This window comes from Eleutherodactylus coqui, chromosome 1 (genome assembly GCF_035609145.1).
Source record: "Eleutherodactylus coqui strain aEleCoq1 chromosome 1, aEleCoq1.hap1, whole genome shotgun sequence".
NCBI lineage: Eukaryota > Metazoa > Chordata > Amphibia > Anura > Eleutherodactylidae > Eleutherodactylus > Eleutherodactylus coqui.
In genome coordinates this window covers 442,031,125-442,045,968 of record NC_089837.1, presented here as the reverse complement: position 1 = coordinate 442,045,968, position 14,844 = coordinate 442,031,125, and the positions used below count along the sequence as shown (strand labels likewise).

The 14,844-nt window shown below is 46.0% G+C and overlaps 1 protein-coding gene across 2 annotated transcripts in view; it reads right to left on the bottom strand.

The window, feature by feature from the left end:
- SPART (spartin) overlaps positions 1-14,844 on the bottom strand; it is a 32,335-nt gene that overhangs the window by 3,255 nt on the left and 14,236 nt on the right. Inside the window, exons 3-8 of one of the 2 annotated variants that reach the window (XM_066582718.1) lie at positions 10,324-10,521; positions 6,233-6,371; positions 4,391-4,585; positions 1,839-1,997; positions 1,660-1,750; positions 236-281 (exon numbers count right to left, since the gene is read on the bottom strand). In XM_066582718.1, coding sequence (XP_066438815.1) covers positions 236-281; positions 1,660-1,750; positions 1,839-1,997; positions 4,391-4,585; positions 6,233-6,371; positions 10,324-10,521 — 828 coding nt within the window. The remainder of the gene's footprint in view (positions 1-235; positions 282-1,659; positions 1,751-1,838; positions 1,998-4,390; positions 4,586-6,232; positions 6,372-10,323; positions 10,522-14,844) is intronic. The other variant, XM_066582710.1, reaches the window with a different exon arrangement.

Genomic DNA, 14,844 nt, shown 5'->3' with positions numbered 1-14,844 from the left:
TAGAGTCGGGGCCGACGGCTGGAGAACTATACAGCCCGATTCTATCCAGTGACAGGTCTCTAATATTAACACCATTACATAATAGACGACTATTACACTGTAATACGCAGCACAACGTAATTCTACAAAACAAGAAAATCAAGTTGTCTGTAGGGTACAAGGTTTAACATATAAGGCTGAAGTCCGCTCTGATTGGAATAGAGAATTGTGAAAGGAAACAATAAAGAGTAATCACTTAAGGTTTCGTAGCCGGAGGTTCATCCACAGTGATGCCTCTAAATCTAAAACGGAAACATTTGTCTTGTTACAAAGAATTCATTATTTTAGGTCATTTCATCAAACTCTTGATAATATCAGATGTGCAACACAGGGGTTGTCTGTCTTCTGTAGAGAAATTATTGGCAACATTTAATATATTTGTATCTCAATTCCACAACATGTTTACTGACAGCAAACTGGAATCTAATAAGTAAACAATGATCACATTCACTGACAGCAATCACCTTGAAAACAAGGAATTACAACACAAACTAACTATCTTCAAAAATTGGAAAATGATTCATTAAAAGGGAAGGGGGAAGGGGTGCCCGAACTTGGATATTCTAACCGTCAGATAGGTAATCAGTATTAAAAGTAGGGGTTTACCTGAAATTAGCCCTGCTGATCAGCTGTATGAAGAGGCCGTGGCACTGGTGAGCGCTGCAGTCTCTTCATTGTATACCAGCCACAGCGCAATTCATTTTGTAGCAGCGGTGCCTGGTATTGCAGCTCAGTCCTATTCATTGGAATGGGACTCAGCTGCACTAAGGCCATGTGCCCAATGAATGGGATAACGTAGGCCGAGGAAGAGATCGCAACAGTCGCCGGACATTGTGGCCTCTACCAATTACTGATTGTCAGGAGTACTGAAAGTTGGCCCTCTCTGAATCAGATATTGATGATCTATCCCAAGTATAGGTCATCAATAGGTCAGTCCCAGAAACCTCCAGAATTAATGCAGATCAGTGTCTGCGATGTCGGGGGTAAATAGCAATATGCACCCAACATCCTTCCTCAAAAAGATCATGGTAACGCACCATTCGAGAATGGAGGAAACCGCACCACAGACTTTTTCAATGCAAATTCAGATATGATCTTTATTAAACAAGGGTATGTATGGAAAATTCACACCAAATGTGTTAGGCGTGTATACATCCTTAGCAATGCTTCAGACTTGTTTGTCCTTAGGAGAATTAAGGGATATTATCTCAATGGAATCCTATATCTAGAAGGGGACCAGTGGTGGGCGTCCAGATCCACTGCATTAGCAGTTATTGCAATCCTGGCACTGGCCATAGTGACTTGCATCGCCATGGCTTCAGATTACGCCTTGACTGGAGTGCCAATCAGAGGGGAAGTGCTATTCTAAGTCACTTCTTACATTGTCTGACACTTAGAATTAGGTCAGCAAAGTAAGCGAATGCAGCAGGCAATGTGGGAACCTGTCACCCCTTTAAGTATTTGCACTTTTTGCAATTTATACAAAACTTTGCACTAAGTTTTTCCCCCTTATGTGGCACTAGTGAGATGCGAATACTGCTTTGTCGTAAGTAAAACCATGCACATGCTTCTAGATAAGTGAAGACATGCGAGTTGAACCTGTACAAAACAAAGACCTACTTGTATTTGACCGTATGTACAGTCTCTGAGGCCACGCTCTTAGCGACGTTCTTTCCAGCATACTCCAAACCCTGCCAAACCGTTGCAAATCCTGAAAATAAAAAGCACATTAAACAGTTTAACTGTGGGATGTCCATTAACAAAAAGCACAAATAATGTCATTCTAACCACCTAAATACCTTGTACCCCGCTGGCAGCTACCACCATGGCACCATCCAATGGAGATTTGCCATCCTTGTCTTTCTTCAGAGATTCAGGAAGAAGTTTACTGCCGTGTTTCTTTACATGCGGCCCTAGCTCTCTCCCGACACAGCTTGCAATAGCACAGACTCCATCCACTAGGACAACGAAAGCACAGTTAGTCATGTTCATTTACCAAGAAATCAAGAGATACTCTTTACTAATGACTAGAGATGAGCGAGCATACTCACTAAGGCAAACTACTCGAGCGAGTAGTGCCTTATGCGAGTACCTGCCCGCTCGTCTCTAAAGATTTGGGTGCTGGCGGGGGAGAGATCTCTCTCTCACTCTCTTCCCCCCGCTGCTCACTCCCGCAACTCACCGCTCTCCCCTGCCAGCACCCGAATCTTTAGAGAAGAGCAGGTAGGTACTCGCATAAGGCACTACTCGCTCGAGTAGTTTGCCTTAGCGAGTACGCTCAGTCATCTATACTAAATGACATGAGACTTGACTTACTATGGAAGAAGAACTCCATTAAGTATGACATTTGCCAGCATGTGGACCCATACCAATCCCTGCCCATTCATTATTATGGTCAATATACTTTCAACATACTGTACAGGTGTACATAGGAAACTTTGTAAATATGTATCTTATCAGAGAAAAATGCTTCTTTTTCCATGTATCGGGCCATTTCCCTCCTCCTAAAGCATGCACTCATTCCAAAAAAAATGCTAAACTCTATCTTGAAGGGAATCCCGTCACCTTGGAACACCAACATAAACAAAAATTATGGTGGCATTCCTGGAGGCGACAGGAGGATTTGGGGCATGACATGTGTTTTTATACTGATCCACTTCACACTGGTGAAAACGCCGCTGGGCACAAAGTTATGACTCTTCTGAATGACACGCGCACGCTCTCCCATACAAGTCTATGGCAGAGAGCGTGCACATTACTCAGAAGAGTTAGATCTTCATCCCCAGCGCGGTTTTCACAGGCGGACACAATGGGAACAGTGGAGCAGCTTAGTGTAAAAATTACATCCCCTCCTTCCCCCGGGAAGAGCATCATAACTGTTGATGGTGCCCATCCAAGGTGACATGTTCTCTTTCACAGCCCAGACGGACCACTAGCTCACAGACAGTTAAGATTACATGATGACTATAGAAGTCTATGGAGAGGAGAGAAGCAGAAAGACACATATGCCGATACTGCTGCAGCTAATCGTAGGTGGTTTTCTTTACTGTCTGTTACTTGACAGCTGCACTACTTAAAGACTAACCACACTTAATTTTTTTTAAAATGTACAGAATAGGCAATAAAAGCTTATAGGAATGCTTATTGCCTATTCTGTAATTTTTCATAGAAAACCCCTATTCAGCTATATGAAGGCAGTTGAGAAATCTACCTTCAGCTAACTGCATAGCTGAACACAGAGCTCCAGCTGTGCCGGCATGGTTATCTCTAGTGCCGGCATAGCACAGTATCATAAGAGCTGCCTTGTGTTCTCCACAATGTAGACATACATTGCCCCCATAATGTCCTGCTATCTTAGGTTTATCGCTCCTGCTGCTGTGAAGTGAGGAAGCACTATGATACAGACAGCTTGTGAGTTTCACGGCACGCTCATTCCCTGCTGGATCTCATGCACGGTCAGCATTTTAGTGCATCATCAGGTTGTGACATACTTTATGCACAGCATGTCACAACCCAATGCAGTGAGACACTGATGGCGGATGGGGTCTGACAAGGAACAGGCGTGCTGTGAGGAGAAGCTGTTTGTAAAACAGCTTCTCCTCACAGCACCCGAGACAGAGGCAGGAGTGATATTATATGTCAGGAGACAAAGCTTATACCACAATGGGGAATTATATATAACTAAAACACAATGCAAACATTTTATTCTTAGGCTATGCTACTAAAGATGCTGTGCTTGCACTAGAGAGGACAATGCAAGCACAGCCGGAGCGCTCTTAAGATATGCAATTAGCTAGCTGAAGATGGATTTCCATAGGAGTTTCCTACAAAACAAAACATATAGAATAGGTGATTTATAAGCAATTTTGCTATATTTTCAAAAAAAGTGCAGTTACTCTTTAATAAGTCTCTAATGTCTTCCATGCAGCTGCTGGTGCCTCTTTGTATATTGCAAATAGAGATGAGTAGGATTGCCTCTACTTGCCATGAGCAGTGTATGGGAGACATAGCTAGTCTATACTCATTAGGTCAAGAAAACCAGAGCAAAGCACCGACACATAGTAAAAGGAACTACAGACCCAGATTTACCCAACAGAGGCCAATTAGCCCTCTGCTTGGCTGGTTTCATTTACAGTTTGTTTTTAATGCATAGAAGAGTGCAAGAGTTCCTGTCAAGAAACCTCCGATGTACAGAAGAGTGTGGAAGGAATCTTAAAGAGATGGAGCCAGCAAGGGGAAAGCAGGAAAAAACCATACTGGTCGGAAATCATGTTATTCCTTGTGTATATAAGAAAAGAAGAAGTTTGTTACCACCTCAGCTAGTTGTACAAAGTGCACTTTATATCCTTACCCAGGAATTGACTGACTTTAACTGCTCCGCCGGTGGCTTGCTTGGCTACATGGAGCCCTTTGGCCACTGTGGGATTGACCTCTAGGGGTTTATCCTCCGGCTGTATGTGTTCTCTTAATTTGGTAGCGCCTTTGTGAATTACTTTTTCCGTCAACTCTGCTCCTTTTACCAGACCCCAACTCAGCCAGGAAGCTCCTAGATCAACAAAAAAAATATATGTAATCCAATAACATAGTACAACATACATTAGACATAAGCAGGGGTGCACCAAGCCTTTATGCTGCCTGAGGCAAAACCGAAAAATTGCACCCACTCCCCCGCCTCCAAAACCCCAGTCATTATATAGGCATTGAAAGCACCAATACACAAGATACCCAATACATTTAAGCCATGGAGACTTTTCTGAAGGGACAGTAGTAGCACTCGCAGTTGTGGTCCCAGTAGTAATAATGACTCTGTGGCCCCAATAGTAATAGGGTCCTGCACAGTGGCCCAAAGAAGAACAGTGATCCTCATTAGTAGCCCCAGTAGAAATGGTGACCTCCAGATGGACAACATTTAACTCACTTGCTCTGCAGTGTCAGTGGAGGGGGGCCGCTGCTGCTTCATGCCAGGTGGAGAGGACTGGGGGTCACACTGATGACAGCAATGGTGGCCCCCATCGGACCGGAGCTACAGAGCAAGCGAGTTAAATTGTTGTTGGGTTGCTGCCCGGCCGGCTCACAGGTAGCAATTTGTTTTGGCCCATTAAAAAAAAAATCCCGGCCAAGCTGCAACCCGCTACCCCTCTAAAGTACTCATTGGGGGGGCACCCCTGGACATAAGATCTTATCAACACAACCATTTGGTACAGCATTAGTACAACTAGTTAAATCGTTTTCAAAGTTTAAACTATTGATGGCCTATCCTCAGGAGAGATCATCAACAGCAAATCGGTGGGAGTCTGACTTGACACCGGACCCTCCTGCAATCTGCTGATTGCTAGACCCGCTGGGTTAGTGTTTGGAGCCGCCGTTTGCAGAAACAGAGCTACAGGCACAGTGCAGTGGCCCAAAATGGTACTGCAGGCTCCGTTTCCCTTCACATGCAGCGAGGATATGTTCATGCAAAGTCCAATGACATTGCAGAGTGACAGCGGAGTCTGTTCATTAGAACTATATTTAGAGTGAAATTGGAGGTGTTTATTGGTATACTATTAGTGTATTGGTCAACAACATATTACAATGTCTGTTTACCAACACTGACTATACATACATTATAATGGCAGGAAGCCACACCGGGCAGAGTATGGTTGTGTGGTAGTAGTTTCGGTATGTAACCTAGGTTCCTGCGAGTATATTGGGTGTCGCACAGATGCAGTGAAGCATATGGTTAGGTCTATGTATGCGCTGGACAAGGATGGGCTTGCTGATATATTGGCAATTTCCCCTGTTGAGTACCGGCAGACCACAGACGTCAGTCAGGGTTTCTCCTAGAAAAGTGCTGCCAGGAGAGCGCCAGCGACTGCAGGCCAAGTCTGAGTGAGCCGGTTGTTGCTGCCAATTCCCTGCCGAACACTATACTACTGATCATGTGAGCAGCACTGGCCAATCAAAGAGCAGGTATATTCCATTGGTAGTCTAACACTACCAATACACTATGGGGACTAGGTAGTCTGAAGGTAGTCATGGTCATCTTGGACAGCCGGCAGATTGGATGGACAGCAGGGAAGAACAAATGCAGATGATATACCACCCTCTGTCTGGTCTGAGACAGAACTCTCTTCCAGGACCAGAGGGTCACTTCAGAGGCAGTTACTGAGCGAGAATATTGCCTTAGTCCTCATCCCTCAGTTATCTTTACCTTGGAGAATTCCCTGGGCAACCTTCTCACTCCATGGAGGCAAGTCTTCCCTCTCTTTTGGCGTTGGTTCTGGTTCAGGTATGGGAATCACATGTATCGTCTGAGTCAAGTCTATGACTTCATCTGTTGCCTCACTAGGCTAGAAAAGCAGAGAATACTTAATTCAGTCAAGTCTTAAGATGCCATTGCAGCAATTCAGTTTAATATTTTTAGTTTTTTGCTCTAAGAACTTTGCAATTTTTGTATTAAAAAAAAAATTTATATATATAATTAACAATAATTAGTCCCAAGCAGTCATCTAGAGCAGGGGTCCCCAACAGGTCATGTTTTCAGGATCTCCTATGGTAAGAACACCTGTGACGATGTCTGAGGCGCTGACAATAATTACATCACCTGTGTAACACTGAGGAAATCCTGAAAACATGACCTGATGGGAGTCCCTGAGGACTGGAGTTGGGGGAACACTGATCTAGAGTGCCATGCACTATGCATGGCTTGTTACACAGCTGACTCTATAGATGAGGCACTCCAAGTAACGATCTAGTAGCTGCCCAGAGGCATGCAGTACCAGAATCCTCTTCCACATAAAAATATACAGGTCTGGTTAAATCTTATTCTGTAGAGTTTCCAAAGACACAAGATTGCTGGCTGGTTCCACTGAAAATCATACAGGGGTAAGTGTTTATTTAACTTTTTTTTTTTTAAATAGGGGAGGGTTTACGAGGTTCTTCCTTTTTAGAGACTTCAGAGTTTACATCTGCTTTGTTAAATGGCTTTTCTGGGACTAGAATATTTTAAATCAGTTGGGGCCCGACGCCTGGCATCACTGCCAATCAACTGTGTGCAGGAGCTGCAGTGCGGCAGAGTTAGCACAGCTCCATCCGTTATGCAGCTGCCTGAAGAAGCGCTGTCCAATTTAAGTTAATAGGAGAGCGCTGCAGTACAATTCTGGGTCACTACACAGTGTACGGAGCTGTGCTAGTCCATGCGCACAGCTGATTGTGGAGGTCCAACATCTGGCACCCTTGTCAATCTGCTATTGATGACCTAGTGGTCTAAAGTGGTATAGCGTTTAATACCAAACATCACTGGTGGGCAAAAATTAAGGGACAATCTGGGGACTTTTTTTTCTCTCTCTCAAAACCCGCTCAGGCTGCCGTACCCACATAAAAGACAAAAGCAGTCATTTAAAAAATGTTAGCATGTAACTGGATACATTTTTTCCTCGACCTGCTTAGAAGAGACATTTGGAGTACGAGACACCCCCCTTTAGAGGTTGGGGTGTGGCTCTATAAATACAGATATAACAATGTGCCATTAACATTCATGTTGGCATCGTATCAATCACGCAGCACGCCTACGCCATTTATATAGCACGATCATGTGATCATTAGAATTAGAATATGCAAGGTAGGCAGATCGTGTCAAGCAGCGTTACATGCTAACATTGTAACATCTGTATGTACTAACACACTGGTTCTTAACTAGAGCTAACGGGGAACTTTGACTTGAATTACCATTTGTTTTTGCTGTAACAATATTGGGTAACAAGGACAGAGAATTCTCCTCTTGTACCAGATTGGAGGGTCTCCAGATTACACCATGTGAGACTCAAGCGTCTTGGTACATAGAGAACATTGTCCTCCAAACAAAAGTGGGTGTGAAATACTCTGATTCAAGGCTCATTGAATAATCAAGCACAAAGGCAATGGACTTGCTCCAAATTTTAGGAATCTGTTTACTTAGAGACAAGAGGCGACACATTTCAGGCAGGTTTATATTAAAATATCGGAAATGGTCTTTTCAGCAAATCCTGTTGAAATTAGGATTACATCTATGGACTAGTTTAAAAGGGTTGGGCCATGCACAACATTTATCACCTATCTACAGCTTAGGTACTAATTGTGTATCTAATTGCTGGAGGTCCTGAGCCCACGTTCCATGGGGCATTGAACAGAGCACACTACCCCTCCAATCATGTCCTGTGCAAACGAGAGAGTACAGCGCTTTATCTCCCATCAGTCCCATAACCAATGATTATAGTAGTATGGGGACTCAGGACCCTTATTCCAGGGATCGTGGGGATCCCAGCCATCATATATTCATCGCTTATCCTGTGTACAGAGAACTATAGTGGTTGGAACTCCAGCAACACTTATCGCCTATTCAATGCCAGTGTCTGGAGAAACAAATACTAGGTGACAAGGAAGGTGATTTTGCAGGACCACATTTGGGAGAATCATCATCTCTCCCGATGGGGATCGGCACCGGCCATGGAAGCTACATATGAGCTTTAAATGCCAAAGAGGTGCAATGCTGAATCATGGAGAACAGCCTCTCCTAATTACTTGTTATGTAGGGTGCGGCTGTCACTGTGACAGCCAAGTCTGGCAGTCCTCGTTTCTTTCGGAGAGCGTATCTTGTAATTATAGGTTTAACATAACCTTGATTACAACAATAGATCATTTTTTATGGTGATACTTTAAATGTTTCATGTCATAATAGGTTAGAATTTATATCCATCCTGAAGTCTTGCAGTTTTCATACTGACCACGAGCCCAAACAAGGTGCATTCAAGTTCTACCGTCTCCTGGTTTAATTTTTTTTACATTAGGAATACGATAACAGTTTAGAAGACACACGGGCATTCCTCTGGGATGAACAAGACAGATGGCATATTACCTAGCGCACATAACAGCGGCTGAAGTTAGAGTTTGCAATACTTAAAATGCCAATGCTCACATTCCAAGGACTGTGTTTAATATCGATGGGCGTTATTCCATGTGAATGAAGAAACCAGATGATTCATTGTCGGTTGAGTGAGATATGAGGTGAAGGCATCATGGTCATGAAAAATGTGCGTTCATGAGTGACCGTTGAGAGACGGCTGAACATCATGAGAACGAACTAAAGGATCCTGAGCCATGCACCAGCTACTCCGTCATGATGATTGTATGAGGGGAGCAAGTGGTTATGGACCGCCAATTGACTGTGGGAAACATTGCATGAAGAGGAGGAAAGTTTCCTCCAGCTGGGTGCCTACACGTTGGGCAGCTCTTATTCAGGGATTTCTTCAGGACGACAAATTTGAAGTGGTTCCCCATGCTCCCTACTCACCTGACCTTGCACCTAGTGATTTTTAGCATTTTCCAATGATGGACGCTGTGTCGCAGGTTTTCCAGTCGCACCGCTCTTGCATTAACAATTTTACAGTGCGCAAAACAAGCCACTGAAGAAGCATTTGCAGCGTCCATGAAATTATGGCGTCGACATTGTGAAAAAAAATGTGTACGTCAAGAGGGAGATTAGAAAGAAAGGGAAAAAAGTTTGGGAAACTTAGAACTTGAATGCACCTCGTAATAGTTGACACTTCCTGCTGTATGGAAAGCTTTTCAGCAGTCTTCTTATCAGAGGCAGGAATACAGTGAAAAGGTGAAACCTTTGTACAGAACACAGGATCCAGGATTTACGGGGCGATTCAAAAACAATGGGGCAAGAGTAAAGCCAATTTCATCATACATGAACTGACATACAGCAGCCAGAAGGGCACGGAGACAGAAGGACTCTTCAAGTTCCTGATGCACATTATAGATGTTCGGTGTGAGCGCCATTGGTGACATGGCAGACGTCCATTCGGTAGCCCTGTTCTGCCCGATGCGTCCCAGTGTATATGGAGTTCTGCTATCCTTTCAGATCATATGTATGTCAGGTCATGTAAGACATCAGCTTCACTTCTGCACCTTTCTTTTTGAATCACCCTGTATTAATACAAGACTGCGGTGGTCAGGTTTTTGTAGTCCAATTCCTGTTCACAGCAACTTCCCATCAGGAGGCATCCGGTTCACCTATAAAGACAGCCTTGTCCTTGCATGTGCATCCTCCACAAATTTGCCCATAAAAAGGGATAAATGCGACTCACTGATGTAATCCATATTCTAATACAGGCTCGTTGCTGACACACATACATTTCTATAGCGATCTAAGCAGAGAATAGCGGTGTGTCACCAATACCATTATATCTAACCTCATCTGTCCATTGTCTGACCCTCCCCGCACACCGGCATGACTTTCCTTGGTTTCCCCAAACTTACCTGAATTCTCAGGTCAGACATCTGTTTCATTAGGTCTTCAAAGAGCTCCAGGTCCGCAGCTGGGAGCTCGGCTGAGAGGACTACCCCCACGTAAGAGCCGGGTACCTGTGACATCAGGTCTGGGAACATGTACACCCCATTATTAGAGCGGAGAACCGGAGATTGAGTAGACATGAGTGGGTACAGCCAGTCACACACCTGCCAAACAAATAACACTTTTATATCCATTTATAGGTCTGTTTTATGGTACATAGTACTTCATATTGACACACCTTACATAATTAGCCTTAGTTATACTGTATATCACTGATTACAACTGGACACCCCCTTTAATAGCGAATTCAGACAGTCAACTACTGATGACCCTTTTGCAGGACAAGGCACCAATAGACTGGCCAGGGCTGACGACCCAGGATCTCCTTTGATCATCTGTTTGCTGGGCCAATGTACGAGTTGACTTCTGCAAGAAACAGACAGCTCTATACTCACTGTAGTGGCCAGTCTTGGTACTACAGGCAAAAGTTCCGAATCACTTCAATGGGAACTTTTCCTGAAATACCAAGCCTGACCCACTGCAGAGGGAACAGAGCTGTCCGTTTCCTGCAAAACTTCACTCTGTACACAAGCACACCAACAGCTCATCAGCGCAGGTCCCAGGCAATAGTTAACAGCTGGACACACCATTTATTATTGATGCCTATACAAATACATGTCCCAGATTCATCAACTAAAACTATCGGAACCATTGTAAGGAAGCAATTACTATGCTTTTTAATTGATGAAAAATGTATTAAAAATTGAATGCCATCACACAACTAATTGTCCAGTTTTAATTATGTACCCTAGTAAAGAAATAGTTAACCATCTTATAGGGGGCATTTTCCAATTCCTAACACTTTTCAGTTTTTCATCTATACAAAAAAAAACAAAAACATTACGCTTCTCTGAACTTTTTCAAGGTGTCTATATATTGTAAGCATATCAATAATACTGTTAATGTTGAATCAATGTATATATACAGTATATAGTTTATTGCTTTCATTGAATATCCTACACTGTTCAAGAAATATGTGTTAAGAAAATTGTAGATCAATGTATCAGTTAATTATTCTATATTGCATTATAGAATAGAAAGATATAGCCTGCTGCTAGTTCAAGTACTGAAGGGGTTAAATAACACCCTTCTATGGGCCTCCATGTCTTCTCAGGAAAATAGATTAAAGATGAGAGTCTGCTAGACCCCCCATGTATGCATATCTACAGACAGGAAACTATAGACTACAGGGGGTAGGACTGTAAGGCATTACATGCATTCCTTTCTCCTGAATTCATAATGGTCTCATTGTATGTAATAGATACACCTTAGAAGGTGTAACTTATGTTAATCATTTCAGTTTTAGCCTATTATGTATTCTATCCATCTTGAAGGTATATACTTTTTGCTGTGATGTCATTTAGGGTATATATGCTTTGTCCACCTCAGAATAAATTAGAAATCACTTGATACAGCACAGGCTGGTGTGATGTGTTTCTCCTGGGCCCAGACTTCTGCACGGGATCTGGGATCATCTTCTCTTTGATAAACACATAAATTCTCCTTACAATATGCTTAGACCAATTTGTTTTCCACTTAAATGCATTTTGAGGGTGCCAATTTTTAAGATGAGGTATTCTGCAGCTTCTGCATTGTTACAATGTTTCCAAGTCTCTGCTTGATGACCTATTCCCGCGCTCGACCCCAGCCAGCCGCGACCTCGCGCCCCCGCGCCCGACCCCAGCCAGCCGCGCCCCCGCGCTCGACCCCAGCCAGCCGCGCCCCCGCGCTCGACCCCAGCCAGCCGCGCCCCCGCGCTCGACCCCAGCCAGCCGCGCCCCCGCGCTCGACCCCAGCCAGCCGCGCCCCCGCGCTCGACCCCAGCCAGCCGCGCCCCCGCGCTCGACCCAAGCCAGCCGCGCCCCCGCGCTCGACCCAAGCCAGCCGCGACCTCGCGCCCCCGCGCTCGACCCAAGCCAGCCGCGACCTCGCGCCCCCGCGCTCGACCCAAGCCAGCCGCGACCTCGCGCCCCCGCGCTCGACCCAAGCCAGCCGCGACCTCGCGCCCCCGCGCTCGACCCAAGCCAGCCGCGACCTCGCGCCCCCGCGCTCGACCCAAGCCAGCCGCGACCCCGCGCTCGACCCAAGCCAGCCGCGACCTCGCGCCCCCGCGCTCGACCCAAGCCAGCCGCGTCCTCGCGCCCCCGCGCTCGACCCAAGCCAGCCGCGTCCTCGCGCCCCCGCGCTCGACCCAAGCCAGCCGCGACCTCGCGCCCCCGCGCTCGACCCAAGCCAGCCGCGACCTCGCGCCCCCGCGCTCGACCCAAGCCAGCCGCGACCTCGCGCCCCCGCGCTCGACCCAAGCCAGCCGCGACCTCGCGCCCCCCGCGCTCGACCCAAGCCAGCCGCGACCTCGCGCCCCCGCGCTCGACCCAAGCCAGCCGCGACCTCGCGCCCCCGCGCTCGACCCAAGCCAGCCGCGACCTCGCGCCCCCGCGCTCGACCCAAGCCAGCCGCGACCTCGCGCCCCCCGCGCTCGACCCAAGCCAGCCGCGACCTCGCGCCCCCGCGCTCGACCCAAGCCAGCCGCGACCTCGCGCCCCCGCGCTCGACCCAAGCCAGCCGCGACCTCGCGCCCCCGCGCTCGACCCAAGCCAGCCGCGACCTCGCGCCCCCGCGCTCGACCCAAGCCAGCCGCGACCTCGCGCCCCCGCGCTCGACCCAAGCCAGCCGCGACCTCGCGCCCCCGCGCTCGACCCAAGCCAGCCGCGACCTCGCGCCCCCGCGCTCGACCCAAGCCAGCCGCGACCTCGCGCCTGCCGCTTGATCTTGGATCCGGGTTTTCATACATACTGCTCATTGGCTTTCTTAGTCTTTGGTTATAATTGTGTTGCCTACTGCACCCGTTTATTATATGGAGCTCAGATTCAGTATGTATTAAAGAGAGGCCCATTGCTTTCTGGTTTGAAATTAGTGGTGATGTCCTAAGTTAGGGGTAGTGTATCAAGGCTAGGTGATCAATGGTGGTGTATTAGGGAGGTATTATTAATAAGCTTTTTTTCCATAATCATATTTTTTATAGCACTTCAGAGTGAAACCCCTTAAAGACGACTACAAAAGCACGTATGGGCAGTTATTTAATGCGTGCGCTAAGTGGCCTTATAGTTTACACTAACTGCCAGGAAAGGGAATGTATAATAGATGTATATTAGCCATCGTAATTAATTCTATATTTTTAAAAAGATTGTCCAGTTACTGAACAACCCCTTTTCAATAGGACCCCCTGGGGGAAAACAAACAGATACTTACCCCTCTGCTGACATTGGGATCCAGCACTCCAGTCCGCGGTGGTCCCAGGTTTGTTGCAGCACATAATGTCACAGGAAATCACATGATCACTGCGAACTCACGTTCTTGAACTCTTGGCATCATGGCGCTCAGCATGTCAATGCCATGAGAATGGGTGGTGCCCCTGCAGCGGTTACCTGATTTCATGTGACGTTTGTCATTGCAATTGTGAAATGATAAGTATCTATTATTTTCACATGGGGGTTCCTATTGAAAAAAAAGGGGTTGTCCAGTAACCAGACAACCCCTTTAAATTGTCCAATTGGTGCAAATAAAAAGTACTGAGCTCAATAATAGTATAAAAAGTAAAAGATCAGTTATATAAAGCTTATAAATCACAAAAGGTAATATCTAGTACTAATAAGAAGGATTGTAGAATTTCCAGTGGTATATTGGAACTCAAGACTACGGAGATTAAGAAAACAAGGAGAATATGGGTCGAATGCCAGTCTGAACCTGGCAGAAACACAATCTTTCTCATGCATATTTAAGCAGGAGGCTTCTGTGGTTATATAAACCTGCCGGGTAACTTACTGCCTTGGTTTTTGTATACTGTAATTTTGTCTACATATTCTTCATCTTCCATAGTCTAAACTTACACTGAATGGCCACTTTATTAGACACTTCCATCTAGTAGCACATTGGATCTCCTTAAGTACTCAGAACTGCGGCAATCCGCTGTGGCACAGATGGCACTAGTTGATGAGGTTATTCTGTTCACATGGGCTAATATTCCTGTAAGAGAGCTTCTTGTAGTTGTTGCAAATTAGACAGAGGTGCTGACTAGAGATGAGCGAACGTGCTCGGCCACGCCCCTTTTTCGCCCGAATACCGCGATTTTCGAGTACTTCCATACTCGGGCGAAAAAATTCGGGGGTCGCCGTGGCGGCGCGGGGGGTTGCAGCGCCCCCCCCCCCCGCGCACCCGAGTACTTTTCACCCGAGTAGTGAAGTACTCGAAAATCGCGGTATTCGGGCGAAAAAGGGGCGTGGCCGAGCACGTTCGCTCATCTCTAGTGCTGACATGTTCTGATCAGCTGACAGGAAGGGTTCATCGATTCATGCTGGATTCATCTGAACAGGGGATGTTTTTCTACTGCTCAATCATACAATTTTTGCTCTCTTTTACCCACTGACATC